This window comes from Loxodonta africana, chromosome 11, assembly GCF_030014295.1.
Source record: "Loxodonta africana isolate mLoxAfr1 chromosome 11, mLoxAfr1.hap2, whole genome shotgun sequence".
NCBI classification, from domain to species: domain Eukaryota; kingdom Metazoa; phylum Chordata; class Mammalia; order Proboscidea; family Elephantidae; genus Loxodonta; species Loxodonta africana.
The window spans coordinates 72,837,298-72,856,943 of record NC_087352.1 but is presented as its reverse complement, the minus strand read 5'-3'; the positions used below and the strand labels follow the sequence as shown (position 1 = coordinate 72,856,943).

At 44.4% G+C, this 19,646-nt stretch overlaps 2 protein-coding genes and 1 long non-coding RNA gene across 4 annotated transcripts in view; 1 reads left to right on the top strand and 2 right to left on the bottom strand.

Annotated features, from left to right (window-relative positions):
- The window catches only part of LOC104845536 (ral guanine nucleotide dissociation stimulator-like), a 30,503-nt gene extending 14,967 nt beyond the window's left edge, over window positions 1-15,536 (top strand). The window contains exons 3-4 of one of the 2 annotated variants that reach the window (XR_010323462.1): window positions 3,066-3,963; window positions 5,310-15,536. Coding sequence is in view for 1 of the 2 variants with exons in the window: in XM_064294614.1 (XP_064150684.1) it covers window positions 3,066-3,257 (192 nt within the window). In the remaining variant the exon portion in view is untranslated. The remainder of the gene's footprint in view (window positions 1-3,065; window positions 3,964-5,309) is intronic. The other variant, XM_064294614.1, reaches the window with a different exon arrangement.
- LOC135232860 (uncharacterized) overlaps window positions 1-19,646 on the bottom strand; it is a 34,892-nt gene that overhangs the window by 6,751 nt on the left and 8,495 nt on the right. The window lies entirely within an intron of this gene.
- On the bottom strand, window positions 14,939-18,140 carry LOC135232730 (zinc finger protein 271-like). The gene is made up of 2 exons (XM_064293470.1): window positions 18,086-18,140; window positions 14,939-17,476 (listed from the first exon to the last, which is right to left on the bottom strand). Exons 1-2 carry the CDS (start codon window positions 18,138-18,140, stop codon window positions 15,522-15,524), a joined length of 2,010 nt encoding a protein of 669 aa, XP_064149540.1. The 3' UTR covers window positions 14,939-15,521.

Below are 19,646 nucleotides of genomic sequence, written 5' to 3'. Positions count from 1 at the left end.
GGTTGGCAGTTCAAATCCAGCAGGTGCTCCTTGGAAACCATATGGGGCAGTTCTGCTCTGTCCTACAGGGTCACTTTGAGTAGGAATCCATTCGACGGAAATGCATTTGTTTTTTATATATATATATATATATATAAGTGCCTGGAGGCATACCCGTTCCACCACTAAAACTCAGCTGGAAGGCACTCAGCTATCTTACTGTATGTGTTGGGAAGCCCAGGTCCACCGATAAGTCCTCAGAGGCATCCACTCTGCCAGGAAGCCTCCTGCACAAAGACATTCAACTCTTTCACTTCCTGGGTAGGCTTCCATGCCATCTTGTGCTGGTCTTCTGGTTCTGCTGCTGCCGTTTCTCTGCTGCTGCTTCTCACCATCTGCACAGTCTCCAGTGTTCAGCTCCCCTCACCTCCTTCTGAACCCTCACCAGAATTGTTTTTGATGTCCATAATTTCAATAAAAGTCTCTTCAAGGCAATCTAGGCTTTTATTTTCAGGCGCTTTAAAACTCTTCCGGCCTTTACCCATTACTCACTTCAAAAACTGTTTCCACATTGTAGGTATCTCTCAGAGCAGCAACTACTTCCGGTACCAAATTCTCTCTTATTTATCTAATACTGTTATAAAAGAAATAGTACAATTGGATGGCTTTAACAACAGAAATTCATTCTCTCACGATCTAGGAGGCTAGAACTCCAAATTTAGGGTCCAGCTCCAGGGGAAGGCTTTCTCTCTCTGTCAGCTCTGGGGTAAGGTCCTTGTCATCAGTCTTCCCCTGGTCTAGAAACTTCTCAGTGCAGGGACCCTGGGTCCAAAGGACCTACTCGGCTCCTGGCACTTCTTTCTTGATGGTATGAGGTCCCTTTCTTCTCTGTTTAATTCTCTCTTTCGTATCTCTAAAGACATTGACTCAAGATACAACCTAGTCCTGTAGATTGAGCCCTGCCTCTTAACATAACTGCCACTAATCCTGCCTCATTAACATCTTAGAAGTTTGGATTTACAACACAGAAGATAATTTTGTCAGGTCACAAAATTGTGGAAAACTACACAATACTGGGAATCATGGCCTAGCCAAGTTTCACATTTTGAGGGGACACAATTCAATCCATAACAGTGTATTTTTGCATGCTGCTCCTCATTAACTATTTAACTCCCAACACCTGGTACACAGGGAGCAGTCAGCAGAACTGTCCTTCCATATCTTCTTCCAGACTCACATCCTCACACATCCTCAGGCTTCGTAGGCTTTATTTACCCGAAAGCATGGGGCTTATGTTATGATATACATTTTCTGCAACTTGCAATCTAGGGCAACCCGTTACCATGACCCCTCCAGGTCAGGAGTTGTGTCTTGACTCAGCTGCAGAATATTCCAGAAGGGGGGGCTGGTTCCCACAGTGATCCAGCCATTCCCTGCTGCTGGCCCTGGACTGATTCTTTTCTGCTGTTCTTTCAGCAGGGCTAAAGGAGCGCTTAAGTATATCCTCATACACTGACCCACTCAGGACAGACACCCAGGGGTCAGATCGCTGGGGTAAAGGATGTGCACATTTATGATTAGGATCACTAGAGCCAGACTCCTTCCCAAAACGGCCATAGCAGTCACTTGGCACCAGCATCTCTGATGGAGGGTGCATCCCTGCATCCAGCCTGTTCTGAGTGTTAGGGTTCTTTTCCATTTTTTCCAATTAGCTGTGAGGATGGCCAGTGGAAACGCAGGGTGGCTTTGAGGTACTGTTGGCCCTGAGAAGCTGAGCCACCTCTCAGTCCTTTACTACACTTTTTTTTTAATTCTCTTTAGGTGAAAGTTTACGGAGCAAAATTGTTTCTCATTAAACAATTAATACACATATTGTTTTGTGACATTGGTTCCCAGCCCCACCGTGTGTCAACACTCTACCCTTCTCAACCTTGAGTTTCCCATTTCCATTCATCCAGCTTTCCTGTCCTCTCCTGCCTTCTCATACTTGCCCCTAGACTCGTGTGCCCATTAAATCTAGTATACATAATTGAACTGTGCGTATTATTGTTTGTTTCGTGGGTGTGTCTAATCTTTGGCTGAAGGGTAAACCTCAGGAGTAACTTAAGTGCTGAGTTAGAAGGGTGTTTGTAGGCCCTACTCTCAGGGTTTCTCCAGTCTCTGTCAGTCTGGTCTTTTTTTTTTTTTCTTGGGGGGGTGGGGGGCAGAGAGGTGAAATTTGAATTTTGTTCCACATTTCTCTCCAGCTCTCTGGAACCCTCTATGGTGACCACGGTCCGTCAGTGGTGGTAGCCTGGTTGTGGCTGGGCTGGACTCACTTTGGTGGAGGTTGTGGTACTTCTGGTCATTAGTCCTTTGGACTAATCTTTCCTTTATTTCTTTGCTTTTCTTCATTCTCCCTTGCTCCAGATGGAGTGGGACCAATACAGCCATTTAGATTTGCCATGCCTGAGTAATCTGCTCAGATCTCCACTCCTGTGGGGGATCTTTCTCCCCCTCCAAGAGCTCCAGGCATTTTGGGACCACCAAAACTTCTCAAATAATGTACACAAAGAAAAATCCACGTCTTGCTTTGCCATTTAAGGGGATCTAAAAAAAAAAAAATTTTTTTTTTTTTAATGGGATATGTCTGCTCTGTGCACTGTCTCCTGACAGGAAGAGAGTGAGTTTGCACCAGACCTTCCCCTCTGCATCAGGAGTAGACCAGGTTTCACGTAGCCCAGAGAGAAAATCAAGGAGTGTTGAACGGTTCTGGGCTCTGACCGTGTCATTTTGAGAAGACACTAGACATCACTAAACCTCTGTTTTCTCATCTCTAGAATGAAGTATTTCCTGAGGACTCACTGACATACTGCACTTATTACAGGCAGATACCATGATTACTTAGTTAACAAAATGACTTGAGATTCATAATATTTTTAATCATTCCCCACCTCAAATTCTATTTTGAAAGCTGAACTCCGTTTTCTGCCAGAGGCACTAGAGTTCCAACTCCTTCCACAGGATACTGAGTCCTGGGACCCCAGCCCTCCTGTTGTTTCATGGGGCTGCCTTTAAGTGTATGTCTCTCCTCTGTCCCAAACCAGTATGTCTGTGGGTCGGACCAGGACCTGGATGAAACCCGTGTGGTGCGGACTGTCAAGGCAGGCTCACTGGAGAAGCCGGCAGAGCACCTGGTGCCTGACTTCCTGGAGGGTGACTTGTCCTACATAGACATCTTCTTATGCACCTACAGAACCTACACCACCACCCAGCATGTCCTGGACCTGCTGTTCTGAAGGTCAGTGCCCTGCCCTGCACAGCACAGTAGGAACTCTGACACCTACTAGCTCTGAGTCTTAGGAATATCACTTCACCACTCTGAGCCTCAATTTGCTCCTCTGATAAGTGAAGTGGTAATGGATCAACCTGCTAGAATTACTGTCAAGACACCAAGAGACAAGCCATGGAATGTATGTTCTAGAAGTCTGGCTCTGCAAAAGGCTGCTAGAGAAGATGGGATATTCACATTTATTATATTCTGCTCTCTCATGAAGAAGCTCTTTGCCTCACCATTCACTGATCATCTGCCCCTGGGCAAACCTATATCGCATTTGTAAAGGAGTTTTGACATTCCATCTAGTAGGTCCCTGTCTTTGGTGAGGCCAGAAGAGGAAACGCTGGGGGCTGACAGACGAGGCCCAAGTCCACTGAGATACTGGGGGAAGGTTCACTTGAGTTCACTCATTCAACAATTATCTGTGAAGCCCCTACTGTTGCAGACAGAGTTCTATGCACTTAGTATCATTCAGTGAGTAAAGCAGACAGGAAGCCAGACCCTCTGGGCCTCAATTGTAGTTGGAGAGTCAGAAAGGAACAGCAGACATCACAAGTGGGTAACGTCCACAGTGCATTAGATGTGACACCCTTATATGCCTCCTCTAAGTATGGATCCAACCACTCCCATTCTGCTGGAGACAGCCGACCCCAAGACCAACTGAAAAAGTAAGTGGACTTTGGGTGGACAAGGAGGGGCTCCTGTCTCCACAGAAAGGTTGGGTGTTGTAGAGGCCTGTGTCTGGATTGGGGCTGAGCAGACCCTGGGTCCCACAACACAGATTCTCCTGGAGGAATGAGTTGAGGGGCACCTCCTGCAGGAAGAAAGCAGTCACAGATCTGGGAGTGAAGCTCAGGTGTCCTGGGGAGCTGAGTGGAGACTAGAGACTCTCAGCCTGAGAGAATTCATCCACAACAATGCCCTCGCAGCTTTTCTTGCCCCCTCACCTATTGGGGAGCAAAAACAGGAAGTATGGGGAGAAAAAAAAAAGGGGGGGGAGAAAACTACTCCTAAATCATAATCTCTAATGCTGGGGGTGTTCAGCTGCACATAGGATCCCTGTCATTTGTAGGAACAGAGTCAGTGGGAGAAGTGACCCTCATATGCCCACAGAAATCCAGGCTGCATGCTGATGCACACACTGCAGATGGAGGAGCCCGAGGTCTTGGGCAGGCTGGGGCAGGGGACTGACTCTGTGTGTCCCTCGGCAGTCAGATATCCATGGAACATTACTGTATGCCAGGCTCTGAGGAGAACACGCAAACACACCCCTCCTTGCCCACCAGGGGTTTACTCTTTGGTGGGGAAGAGCCATGGGATAAGCTGGACATGAGTCAGGCTTCCTAAGGAAAGAGAGCTTGTGAGATCATTGATGGGAAACCGAAGCTCTGTGCTAGCCTTCTCCTCAGCAACCAAGCCTGCCACTGCCAGGACAGCCAGAGTTGGGGGATGGGCATGTGACTGGCCTGCAGAAGGGCAGGAGCAGACACACGGAGCCAGCCTGTTGTAGGGGTGCACTGGGGGGGCAGTGTGGTGGGAAGGGCCAGGCCTTTGACACTGCTCTTCACCACCCACCCCCAGCACCATCTCTTTCAGTCTGAGCACGTGGCTCAATGAATACTCCAAGGATCTTGATCAGCCCCCATACTTCCCCTGCCTCAAACTCCTGGTGGAGTATGTGCAGGTGAACATGCCCAGATCAGAGCTGGAGCACTGGGCTCACCTTCTTCTTGTCCAGATGGGTCACCTGGATGTCATGGAGGCAGAGCCAGTGGGTGAGGAGGACTGGGCATGCCTCCATGGGAGCATACAAGGGGGTTTGGGGGAGCCACACAGGGAGGAGTCTCCAGTGGCTTGGGTTCATCCAGAGCTCAGAGTAACCTCTGGGAAGCCTTCCTAGGGTGGAAATCTTGGGGATGGGCTTCTCTTCATGGCAGTGGGATGTTTTCCATCACTGGAAATGCCCAAGAAAAGGCAGACATGTTGGTGAGTTTTTCTCTTCTTGCAATTCCAGAGCGAGGGCCAGCACCAATTTTAAAAGTAGCTCAAGATCTGGCTTCACCTCCAGAATTGTCTCTAGAACTACTTCCTGGGGTAGAACCAGCTCCTGCAGAGATACCAGAGCTCCATAGTAGACCAGCTCCACCACTGGTACCACATGAAGAGTCTGCTGGAGGGCCAGATTTTAAACCTGGGTTGGCTCCTATACCACCTGCTGATGTCAACCCTGTTCCTGCACCAACATTGGAGCTCCAGAAAGCATCAGTTATTCCAATATCAGCTCCCTCACTAGCACCAGAACAGGAGCCTGCTGTAGGACTGGATTCGCATCCTGGGCCACCTCCAGAATCAGCTCTCGTACCATGTGCTAATGTCCATTCTGCACCTGCACCAACACCGGGGCTCAATGTAGCACCAGGTCCACCATCTCCTGCTCTGGCCCGGACACCAGAGGCTGAGCCAGTTGCCACACCTCCTCCACAGCAGCTCCTCAGGCAGAGCCAGGGAGCATTAGCTACAGAATCAGATCTTTTCTGCCCTTTACTTAAGATGGTATTTTTTTGGTTTTGTTGTATGTAGTATTTTTCTAGGTCACTTTATACTCTCTAGTTTACACTATTTTAACTGCTAGATTTCTCACAAAATGAAGTTTTGTTTTAATAGTTTTAAAACCTGTTGCCATCAAGTCAATACTGTATCATAGCAACCCCACAGGACAGAGTATAACTGCCTCATAGGGTTTCCAAAGCTGTAAATCTTTACTGAAACAGACTGCCACACCTTTCTCCCAAGAAACAGCTGGTGGGTTCAAGAGTGGACATTTAGGTTAGTAATCGAGGGCTTAACCCAATAGTTCTAAAGTGTGTAATATACTGACTTTAAGTACTTTCACGTTCCTATTTAACTACCACCAGTATCTACTTCCAGAACATTGTCATCACACAAACAGAAGCCCTGTCCTCAAGAAGCAGTCCTCCAGATGCCCCTCCCTAGCCTAGGGCAACCAGTGATGGGCTTTTGGCTTCTATGGGTTTATCTATTCAGGATTTCTTACCTAAATGCAAATACCTAGCTTCTTTCACTTACCTTAATGTCTTGCAGGTTCATCCATGCTTTAACCCACATCAGTATCTAATTCCTGTTAACACTTATTGGTATTCCATTGTATGGATGGACCAGACTTTGCTCATCCATTCATCTCTTGGTGGACATTTGAGTTGTGTCCACCTTTTGAATGATGAGAGTAGTACTTCTGTGACTGTTCATGGGCGGTTATTTACGCGAGTGCCTGTCTTCATGATAAATCCCAGGGTTGGGTAGGGAGGAGGGAAAGGTGAGGACACAGTCCAAGTGTGGGGAGTGGAGTTGGGAGGGATCAAGAGGCAGAAAAACCGTTGGATGTGAGGAGGTGGGAGAGCCCTGGAGAACTCCTAAATGTAGGTGACAAGGAGACAGTAGGGGTCTGGAGGCAACATTGGTGTGGTGAGTGAGTAGGTAGGAGAGGGGTTAGACCCACTACAGGAAGCAGGACTTCCAACAAGTTCTTTCTAGTTCCAACCCCTGCTGACAATTTGCTTTCCCCCCCAGATATACTGAATCAGAATCTACATTTGCACAAGATTCCCAGGTGATTTTTATGTATAATAAATTTGAGAACCCATGCACTATGGATGGTTCCCAGAACTGGGCCCTAACCAGCAGCATTAGCATCACCTGTGAACTTGTTAAAAATGCAAATTCTCATCAGGGGTTCAAACGTGATGGGCCTGGTTCAAAGCCCTGACGGGAAATGAGAGGGTTGAATGGGCCAGGACACCACCATCAGGTGTGGTAATGGAGAGGTAGGAGGGGTCAGGTGGTGGCCCAGTAATGGTAAGGGAAGAGGGTGTAGGAGTGAGGAGGAGGGACAGCCCACAAGAAGACACAGTTGTGGGAGGAAATGGAAGGGAGCAGTGTGTCAGTGAGTGCACAGGTGTGGCCAATGAGGAAACCACACAGGTGTCAGGAATAAGGCAAAAGGAGGATCAGTAGAAGGCACAGGTGTAGGGAGTGATGAGGTGGGCTGGGTGAGTGGAAGTCAAGATATGGTTGTTGAGGAGGGAGGAGGGGTCAGGAGGCAGTCCACATATGGGAAGTGAGAAGGTGGAGGGGTCATAAGACAGCAAAAGTCTGCAGAGGTGGAAAGTGTGAGGAGAAGGCACAGGTGTGGTCAGTGAGTAGGTGGTGGAGACCCCCGGCAATCCATGTAGGGGAGGTGAGGGAGGGGTGTGGGGTGGAGGACAGGTAAAAGACAGGTGTGTCAAATGAGAAGGTGGGGGGAGTCAGGAGGTAAAGCCACTTGGGAAGTGAGGAGGTAGGAGGGTTTAGGTATCAGCATGGAGAAGGTGGGCAGGGCTAGGAGAAGGCCTAGGACTGAGTAGTTAGGAGGCTTGATGGGCCACCCAACCTTAGGTTTTAAGAAGGAAAAAGGGGTCAGGAGACAGCTAGGTGATGGTACTCAGGAGGTGGTCTGGGTGAGGAGAAGGCACAGGTGTGAAGGGTAAGCATGTGGGCAGGGATAGGATGTCACAGAGCTGCTAGTAATGAGGGGTAGGAGGGCTTAGGAAGCAGCCAGTTTTGGAAAATGAGGACTTGGCAGGGGTCAGAAGTCCAGGTATGTGAAGAGAGCAGGTCTGAAGGGTCAAAATGTCCCTCAAGAACGGGAACTGAGGATGTGGGAGGGGCCAGGTGGCAGCCCAGTTATTGGGAGGAGGTTGCAGTGGCCAAGAGAATGCCCAGGTCTCAGGAATGAGGAGGTGGGAGGAGTCAGGAGATAGCCTGGATGTGGGTACTAAGGAATTGGGCAGGGTCATTCATTTGTGTTACAGAGGTGAGAAGGGCTAGGTGAAGGCAGAGCCTTAGGGTTAATGAGGTAAGAGGGCTAAGGAGAAGGCACAGGTGAGGCCAAAAAACAGATGGTAAAGACCAGGAGGTAGCAAAGGTGTGGAGAATGAGGAGGTCCAAAGTGTCAGGAGTCCGACCAGGTGTGGGTACTGCAGCAGGTGAAAGGGTGGAAGCAGCCCTTCGAGGGAAGTGAGGAGGGGAGACCAGCAGGAGAACACGCAGTAGCAGGTGATTAGGAGGTTGGACGGGTCAGGAGCTGGCCCAGTAGGAGGTGTAGGGCCCTGAGCATGCCCAGGGGTGGGGTTAAAAGGTGGAAGGAGCCAGGAGATGCCCAGGTGTGGGGAGTGAGAAGGTAGGCAGGTTCTCTTGCTCCCACCCTCCACCCCCCACCCAGGTGACCAGCCAGGACAAGGCTCTGCAAGGCCAGGGAAGGGACAGTGTAGAAGAGGTGAGCCTGAGGACCAGGAGCTGGTGCAGGTGACCTCAGAGGCTAGAAGTGATGAAGGGCAAGAAGGACAAGGGCCATGAGTAGGCAGTGGGTCTCAGCTGCATGCTGTCAGCCCTCTGTCCCTGAACTCGTGCCCCGTGATCCTAACCTGCCCAGATAGCCCTGGAGGCAGCATTTCCTCATGCCCTCAGTGGCCACTGACCACCCACGTGTGCCATCTCCAGGCTTAGCTAAGAGTGGGCACCAGGCTTAGAGGTAGTTTCATCGAGGGGGCCAAGAGGGAGGGCTTTTCTGCTGGGGCAATGTGATAATGGGGTCTGAACCTAGGCTCAGCTGGATGTGGGGGAAGCCCTCATATCAAAATGGGAATCATGTGCCTCTGGAAACTGGGGACTGCTGGAACTGAGCCATCACACTTTAGGACCCATGTGTCCAGCATACCAGAACCAGAAATCTCCTTGATCCCCCGGAGGTCCCGGAAGCCAACACCATATTCTGGAAACTGGGAAAGGGGACAACTCAAGAACAAGCACAGACTTGAAGCCATGTTCCTCAAGGCCTCTGGGCCTGTCTCCTCGCCCCCACAGTTGAGAGAAAATATCAGTGGGTTAATTCACACACACATACACACACACACATGCACATACACACACATCTAAGTGTGAATGCTGTGTATGCCATAAAGATTAACTATAAACATCGTCATCACTGTCCTCGCCCATTGGTGAGCTGACCATCAACTCCCAGCCACTAGCCCAGACAATTAGGGATGGCCCCAGGTACCTAGAAGCTGATCTCTGAGCCCTCTCTCATTCTCCTGCACCACTTAGTGAGTTGGTCAGGGTAGGTGGTATCTACATTGTACTGAAAAGGAAGACTGAGGCCCAGGAACTAAGGTTCAGAAACTAGGAAAAGAGGCACAGGATGAGCAGGAGCAGGAATCCCAGCCTAGTATTTATCTATAGTAGGCTCTATGCCAGAGAGGACTAGAAGGAAATAGGAGCAAAGAGTAAGTACTGCTGGGTGCTGGGACTTGAGGGCCTGGGAGCCTCCCAGACGCAGTGCTGAGGCATGGGACGAGGTGGCCCTTGGCTGAGCTTCCGAGGCCTTGTCCTGAGTGGTGTATAATGGGAAGATTGTCCGGGTTCTGAATGGCCTGTTCAGCTCTGTGGTCCTTCTGTGCAGGCAGCAGGGCGGAGGACAGGATGACCCTCTGACAGCTAGGTTTAAAGGAGCCTTGGAGTCAAGGCTGCTTTGTGAACAAGAGCTTCGGGGTTTAATTAGGGCTCCTGCATAATCGTTCCTACGGGAAGGTGTAATGTGGAGGGTCCTTGGTGATCCTGGAACTGGAATGAGGGTCTCAGGACTCTGGCTCAGGCCTGCCATCGTGGCAAGCACATGAATTTTGGGGGGCCAAAGGATGGAATTTTTTTTTTTTTTTTAAAGGATGGAATGTTATGGATTGGATTATGTCCCCCAAAAATGTATGTCAACTTGGCTAGGCCATGATTCCCAGTACTGTGTAACTGTTGACATCCGATGTGATTTTCCTGTGTTGTAAATCCTACCTCTATGATGTTAATGAGGAGAGATTACTCTCAGTTATGTTGATGAGGCAGGATTCAATCTTCAAGATTAGGTTGTGTCTTAAGTCAATCTCTTTTGAGATATAAGAGAAAAGCAAACAGAGAGACATGGAGACCTTATACCTCCAACAAACAAGAGCCAGGAAAATAGCATGTCCTTTGGGCCTGGGGTCCCTGCAATGAGAAGCTCCTTGACCAGGGAAGACTGATGACAAGGGCCTTCCTCCAGAGCCAACAGAGAGAAAAAAACCTTTTTTGGACTTCTAGCCTCCTAAACAAAGAGAATAAATTTCTTTGTTAAAGGCATCCACTTGTGGTATTTCTGTTACAGCAGCACTAGATAACTAAGACAGTCAGCATGTTCAAATCCACCAGCTGCTCCCTGGAAACCCCATGGGGCAGTTCTACTCTGTCCTATAGGGTCTCAATGAGTTGGAATCAACTCGGTAGCAAAGAGTTTGGTTTGGTTTTTGATAATATAAATAGTTGGCTTTAGCGTATTACTTTATGTTATGGATTGAATTGTGTCCCCCCAAATGTGTGTTAACTTGGCTACGCCATGATTCCTAGGAGTGTGTGATTATCCACAGTTTTGACATCTGATATGATTTTCCTATGTGTTGTGAATCCTACCTCCATGATGTTAATGAGGCAGGATTAGAGGCAGTTTTTTTTTTATCTTAATGAGGCAGGACTCAATCTACAAGATTAGGGTCTATATTCAATCAATCTCTTTTGATATATAAAAGAGAGAAGCAAGCAGAGAGACAGGAGGAGTTCACACCACCAAGAAAGCTGCACCAGGAGTGAAGCGCGTCCTTTAAACCTGGGGTTCCTGCATTGAGAAGATCTTAGACCAGGGAAAGACTGATGACAAGGACCTTGCCCCAAAATCTGTAGAAAGTTTTGTCCTAGGGCAGATGCCCTGAATTTGGACTCCTAGCCTCCTAGACTGTGAGAGAATAAATTTCTCTTTATTAAAGCCATCCACTTGTGGCATTTCTGTTATAGCAGCATTAGATAATGAAGACACTCTAATAAACTCATTTACAACTATTAATAACTTTGTTGAGATACCTTCGGATTTTCTATGTACATGAGTGTGTAATCTATAAATAGCTTTACTTCTTTCTAATTTGTATTTCTCTGTTATTTTTAATGTTTTATTACATTGATTAGAAATGTCAGTACAGTGTTGAATAAAAGTGGTAAGAGTAGACATTCTTGCCTTGCTCCCTTATTTCTATGGGAAAAGCATTCAGTATTTGAACCATTAAGTACGATGTTAGGTGTAGGTTTTTCTTAGCTTTTTATTGGAGTAGTTAGGTCAATTTATATGCAGCATAATAACCGATATGTTTGGATGTAAATCTACCATCTTCTTGTTTCTATTAAGTCTCTCCTATACATCTAGCGGGACCCTGGTTGAGAAAGGCTACTTAGAGATTACAATATACACATTTGATTTACTACAATTTATCTTAATATAGCATTTCTTGGACAATCCAAAGCCTTTATGATACTGAATTCTATTTACCTCCTCCTCTTGTGCAATTTTTCCATGTACTTTATTCCACATGTATTTAAAACTCCACTAGGTATTTTTATTGCCTTAATCAGTTAGTACACATTTAGATTTACCCACATACGGGTAGTCCTCGAGTTATGACATATCTGAGTTACAACGAACTGCACTTACAATAGCCCCTTTTTTTTTGTACATCTTATCATTAGTAATATGTACTACATACAGCGTTACAGTGTGTCGTTTGCTGATGTTATCATTCTCATGCCAACCCCCAAAGACAAATAAAAATCAAATTTATAAAGATACTGATAACTGGGAGTTAGAAGCTGGCGAAAAGGACACGAAAAGAGAGAGTGGAGGGAGAGAGCAGGCTGTCTCATTGGGGGGAGAGTAATTGGGAGTGTGTAGCAAGGTGTATATGGGTTTTTGGGTGAGAGACTGACTTAATTTGTAAACTTTCACTTAAAGCACAATAAAAATTATTAAAAAAAAAAGATACTGATAACAAAAGGCAGTAATAATGAAAACCAAAAAAAATGAGGTATTCAGAACCAACTTACAAGGAATCACCAGAACAGAGCCCCGTTGTAAGCTGTGGACTGCCTGTACTTTACATTTTCCAATGCTCTTCATTCCTACATTTTGCTTCCATCTGGAAATTTTTTTCTTCTTCTTCTTTCCCTCCTCCTCCTCCTCCTCTTTCTTCTTGAATTCCCCTTAGTATTTTTTTCAGTGCAGGCCTGTTGGTAAGAACCTTTCTCAGTGTTTTCATCTGGAAATATCTTTGACTTTTCTTAGACGCATTTTCTCTTGTTACGGAATTCTAGGTTGACATATTTTCATTCAGCAATTTAAAGGTGGCATTCTGTTTTGTCTTCTGGTTTCCACTGTTTCTATTGAAGTTAGTGGATGAGAGATAATTCTCCATGACTCTTTTGTGTTTCTGTACATCTTGCAAACAGAGAAACTAATTGCCTTTCTTCTGGACTGTTGGACATTATATGGCCAATGGCCTTTGAATATAGTGATAGTGTCTCGGCTGAAGTGGAGAACAGGTATGCTTACTGCCCGTTATAAAAGACTTTGATCTACTAAGCTCAGGGATCCACTCCTGTAATTCAACCCACTGAATGTGTCACCCTGTGGGAACTGGCACACGGGAACCAGTGCAAATGCTGATATTCTGTCTACTGCAATTGCTGTTAACAAGCTCTTCTTTGTCTCTCACCTAGGAGTGTCTAGTCTTCTTCCAGCAGCCATGAATCATAGTAGGCTGACATGTCAGCTTGCAAGTAGGATAAAATCTCAGATTTTTCATAGTTCTTCACAGTTTATGTGACAAGGATGAGATACTGACAGAGACATGGCTTTCTGGAAAAGGAAGTATGAGGGCCTCACAGCCTGAATAATAGGATTTGAGGAGGAAGTCCATGGGAATTTGTAGTGAACATGTTGACCAAATTGTATGGTCAAAGGCAAGGTCATGGAAACTTCACAGACACATCCAAACTCCCTCAGGACCGAATTACTGGGCTGAGGGCTGGGGACCATGGTCTCAGGGTACATCTAGCTCAATTGGCCTGACATAGTTTATAAAGAAAATGTTCTACATCCTACTTTGTTGAGCAGCGTCTGGGGTCTTAAAGGCTTGTGAGCAGCCATCTATGATAATCCACTGGTCCCACTCCGTCTAGAGCAATGGAGAATGAAGAAAACCAAAGACATAAGAGAAAGATTAGTCCAAAGGACTAATGGACCACAACTACCACAGCCTCCACCAGACTGAGTCTAGCACAACTAGATGGTGCCCGGCTACCATCACCAATTGCTCCGACAGGGATCACAACAGAGGGTCCTGGGCAGAGCTGGAGAAAAATGTGGAACAAAATTCAAACTCACAAAAAAAGACCAGAGTTACTGGTCTCACTGAGACTGGAAAAGCCCAAAGAGTATGGCCTCCAGACATTTTTTTAACTCAATATTGAAGTCACTCCTGAGGTTCACCCTTCAGGCAAAGTTTAGACAGCACCATAAAACAAACGAGACTAAATGGACACACCAGCTCGGGGGCAAAGACAAGGGTGTAAGACAGGAAAGTTGGTAACAGGGAACCCAAGGTCAAGACGGGGAAAGTGTAGACATGTCATGGGGTTGGCAATCAATGTCACAAAACAGTATTGTACTAATTAATGAGAAAGTAACTTGTTCTGTAAATCTTCATCTAAAGTACAATTTAAAAAAAAAAAACTGTATGGTCAACTGGGCAATAAATGTTTCTCTATTTTATTGCCTGTTAACGAGGAGGAATTGGGGAAGTGGTTGTAGGCCAAGTCCAGGAAGTAAGTTCAAAAAGACAGCTGCCCAAATTGTTCCCTGATCATGGATAACTTTCCTCCAAGGGGCCTTCCTCACCAATTCAGTGGTCAGCCTCAGGTTAACCTCATTGTAACTAGTATTAAGATAAATCTTGTGTGGACAGGTTTCACGGCCTTTCAGACGATAGAGACATGTATCCACACTGAGCATGAAAAGAGGGAAATCTGTGATCGCCATGGGCAGAGGCCAAGAAAATTGTTAGAATTCTGGCTGGCTTTTTTTCTTGGGTGAGGTGCCTAATGCTTAAGAAAGAATGGAAACAGCTAAGCTGTCTTACTACTCAGCCCCTTCTGCAGTCTATGATGCCAATCTTCGATTACTTGGAAATAACAGTAAAAGACCTGAAAGTTTTTTTGTATCGGGTCCAAGCTCTGTGGTCTAGTTTTTGACACTACAAGTTGTCATATACAAATATATACTTTTATTAATTCAAGGAGCCCTGGTGATGCAGTGGTTAAGTGCTCAGTGCTAACCAGGAAGTCAGTGGTTCGAACTCACCAGCTGCTCTGTGGGAGAAAGATGAGCAGTCTGCTGCTGCAAATATTTACAGCTTTGGAAGCCCTATGGGGCAGCTAGCTCTACTCTGTCCTATAGAGTCACTATGAGTCAGAATCGACTCAACAGCAGTGGGTTTGGTTTGGGGTTTTTATTCCTCAACAATTTTATTTACTTTGGTATATATATATATTTTAATGGATAATATATAGACAGATGATAAAAATAATTCAAACCTTATGAGAGTATATGCAGTAAAAAGTTTCTATTCCTCACACTTCTAGTCATCTGACTCCTAGTTCAATACCAGAATAGCACAGCATGTTTACACACAGGAAATTTAAAGACAGATAAGTAGCATTAGCGTAAGGTAGGACTCCTCAACTGTGAGGGGATGACTGTGGTATCAGAATGAAAACCAGTTAAGATATGGAGGGAATTTAAGTTTTCCATAAAACTTTCTAATGTAACATCTCTGATACACAATAATTAAGTTGGGTTCACTAAAGGTTTGAGGTTATACAGCACTAATACAGTTCCTATTGAGTTCTGACTGAATACCTCCCCACACTGATTTTTCCAGTATCTAAGGTTCTGCATTAATACTATTACACATTTCTTACAATGATAAAAATTTTCCTATTGTGAATTTGTTTCAGTGAAAGACTAGAGCTTTTCTTACATAATAATTACAGCAAATATAGGAATTTTTTCCATTGTTATTGACATTGTGTAAAATGTTTATTTACATAGAAGGTTTCCCCACAATTTTCAGTTAATGTTGTCTGCCTTCTGAATTAGACTTTCATCATGAAAATTACTGTTTTCTCCCCAGTGTGTTTTTTGTTTTTTAGTGTAATACAAGAGTTGAGCATTGATTAAAGTCTTTTTCATAATCATCAATATCATTCATAGTAATTTTTTCCCAGTAAAGGTGTCTCTGGTACTAAACAAAATTGGTGTATACATTAAAGGTTTTCCCATGCTTATCACATTTATACTGTCAACCCCAGAATGGACTTTTTCATGATTAATAAAATCAGAGAGCTGGCTAAAACTTCTGCTGCAATGAACACATTGGTAAAGTGCCTCTCCGGTATGGATTCTCTGGTGTTCATTAAGATCCATGCAAGTGCTGAAGGCTTTTTCACACATATCACATTTATGTGGCTTCTCAGTGGTGTGGATTCTTTGATGGTTAACAAGATCAGAGCGTCGACTAACGTTTTTGCCACACTGATCACATGTATATGGTTTCTCACCAGTGTGGATTCTCTCATGTAGGAAAAGAGCTGAGCACTGACTGAAAGCCTTCCCACACTCAGTACATTTATACGGTTTTTCACCAGTGTGAATTCTCTGATGTTTGGTAAGGTCTGAGTTCTGACTGAAGCTTTTGCTGCATTGTGCGCATGGATACGGTTTTTCTCCAGTGTGAATTCTCTGATGAAGAATAAGGTCAGAACTCTGACTGAAGGCTTTCTCACAACTATCACAAGGATAGGGCTTTTCCCCAGAGTGTACTCTCTGATGTTTAGTGAGGTCCGAGCTTTGACTAAAACTTTTATTGCACTGATTACATGTATAAGGTTTCTCTCCAGTGTGTATTCTTTGATGTTTAACAAGGTCTGAACGACGACTAAAACTTTTAGTACAATCACTACACGAATAGGGTTTCTCTCCAGTGTGGATTCTCTGGTGTAGAATAAGGTTTGAGCTCTGACTAAAGGTTTTCCCACATTCATCACATTCATAGGGTTTCTCACCTGTATGAATCCTGTGATGTTTAACAAGATCTGATCTTCGACTAAACATATTACTGCACTGACTACATGGGTAAGGTTTCTCTCCAGTGTGAATTCGTTGATGATTAATAAGATCCGAAAGCCTACTGAAGGTTTTGCTACATTGATTACACCGATAGGGTTTCTCTCCAGTATGAATTCTTTGATGGAGAATAAGAACTGAGCTCTGATTAAAAGCTTTTCCACATTCACTACATTTATAGGGTTTCTCTCCAGTGTGGATTCTTCGATGTTTAATAAGGTCTGAGTTCTGACTAAAACTTTTACTACACTGATTACATGGATATGGTTTCTCTCCAGTGTGGATTCTCTGATGTAAAATAAGATCTGAGCTCTGACTGAAGGCTTTTCCACAAACATGACATTTATATGGTTTTTCACCAGTGTGAATTCTTTGATGTTTTATAACATCAGAATTCAGACTAAAATGTTTATTACACTGATTACATGTATAAGGCTTCTCTCCGGTATGGACCCTCTGGTGTTTAGCCAGGTCTGAGCGCTGGCTAAAACTTTTACGACAATGGTTACATTGATAGGGTTTTTCTCCTGTATGGATCCTCTGATGTATAATAAGATCTGAGCTCTGACTGAAGGCTTTACCACATTCATGGCATTTATAAGGTTTTTCACCACTGTGGACTCTTTGATGTTTAATAAGATCTGAGCTCCGACTGAAACTTTTAATACACCAATTACAAGGATAGAGTTTCTCCCCAGTATGAATTCTCTGATGCAGAACCAAGGCTGAGCTTACACTAAAGGTCTTTCCACACTTATCACATTCATAGGGTTTCTTCCAATGAGTTCTTCGATGCCTAATAAGGCCTGTACTCCAAGCAAACCTTTGCCCACATTCATCACAGTTATGTTGTCTTCTTTTTAAAAGGTTCTGATTTTTTTCATTTAATTTAACCCCAAATTCACAGAATTCTCTGCACTCAGAATCCTGGGGGACATCCTCTCTGGGGTTGCCAGAACCTTCAGTCAATAGTTCACTTTTTGCTGAAATTTCCCCCTTTGAAGTTGACTCTCCAATCCTGGTTTTAGTCTCACTATCTGGAACAATAAACAAAATCCAAATAAAATGTGTTCTTCCTACTGTGAGAAAGTTTCAGGTGAAACAGATCAGTACATACTGCTATTCCAATAAAATATTATCACCATATGGGAGTGCTCCAAAACAGTGAAAATTACCCACTGAGAGGTAAACTAGAAAGAATCAACATGTAATGGATCATACTAACCAGTGATTAGGAAACTCTGACTCAGTTAGAAGCTAATACATAGGCAATTTACTAACATATATAAGATAAAAATGTTAAGTGTGAAAGAATCTAGAAAACAGAAAAATTGACTGGGCTTTATCTAGCAATACGCAACTATCTGGGCCAAAAGCATGAATGAATGAATGACCAAAAGAAAAACAAAACTCTTCAACTACTATGTATCTTCTCTCGGTTTTTAGAAATGGTAGAAAAATTGATTATTAACACCTAGTAGAGAGCATTACTGGGTTCCAAACATATTATACAATAAACACACAAAGATTAATGATCCTGGTCCATAAAGATAGCAATCACTTCAATACTGAGCTTTCATATAACTGTCTGATTTTATTGAGTGGAAAAATCCATAGGCTTCCAAAGAGATAATCAAGTTGCACACCTGAAATTTTACTATGAAAATTATGGCTTATGTTCTCATCCAGATGAAGGGCCATCCTAGCTCTGCCCAGAAATGGGTTACAGGAATGCCTTTAGGAAGAATACCCAAAAAACGGTAACAGTGATTAAATATGAAGAGAATCAGGAGTCAGACAGAGGTATGAGGAATAAACTTTTTACTGCATATCATCTGTATATATTATCCATTAAAAAATAAATATACCAAAGTAAATAATATTGTTGAATTAAGGAATTAAAAAAAAAAAACCAAACCCATTACTGTCGATTCCAACTCACAGCGACCCTACAGGACAGGGTAGAACTGTCCCATATGGTTTCCAAGGAGCACCTGGTGGATTTGAACTACCGACCTTTTGGTTAGCAGCTGTAGCTATTAACTACTATGCCACCAGGGAATTAAGGAATAAGAGATATATATTTCTATATGACAATTCATAGTGTCAAACACTAGATCACAAAGAGCTTGAACCCACTGCAAAACTCTCAGGCCTTTCATTGTTATTTCCAAGTGATCGAAGGTTGGCATCATAGACTGCAGGAGGCACTGAGGAGTTAAGACAGCTTAGCTGTTTCTATTGTTCTTTAATAAGCATTAGGCACCCCACCCCAAGCAAGCCAGCCAAAATTCTAGCAATTCGCCTGGTTTCTGTCCATAGTGATCACAAATTTCCCCCTTTTCATGCTAAGTGTAGACACATGTCTCTGTAACTATTGTCTGAAAGGCAGTGAAACCTTCTATCCACACAGGATGAATCTTAATACTAGTGGTTACAATGAGGTCAACCTGAGGCTGACCACTGAATTGGCGAGGAAGGTCCCTTGGAGGAGTGTTATCAACAACCAGGGAACAATCTGGGCAGCTGTCTTTTTGAACTTGGCATGCAGCCACTTCCCCAATTCCTCCTCATTAACAGACAACAGAGAAACATTTACTGCCCAGTTAACCATACAATTTGGTCAACATGTTTACTACCAATTCCCTTGGATTTCCCCCTCAAATTCTATTATTCAGTCTCTGAGGCCCTCATACTTGCTCTTCCAGAAAGCCATCTCTCTCTCAGCATCATATCTTTGTCACCAAAACTGTCAAGAACTATGAAAAATCTGAGATTTTATCCTGCTTATAAACTAACAAGTTAAAAAAAAAAAACCTACTATGAATTCATGGCTGCTAGAAGACTAGAGTCTCCTAGGTGAGAGACAAAGAAGAGTTTGTTATTCACGGCAATAGCAGTAGACAGAACATCAGCATTTGTACTGGTTCCTGTGCCCCAGTTCCCACAGGGTCACATATAACAGTGGGCTGGATTACAGGAGTGGAACCTGAGCCTGGTAGATCCAAATCTTTATTATGGGCACTAAGCATGCTGTCTTAGTCATCTAGTACTGCTTTAACAGAAATACCACAAGTGGATGGCTTTAACAAAGACAAATTTATTCTCCTACAGTCTTCTAGGCTACAAGTCCAAATTCAGGGCATCAGCTCCAGGGGAAGACTTTCTCTCTCTGTCAACTCTGGAGGAAGGTCCTTGTCATCAATC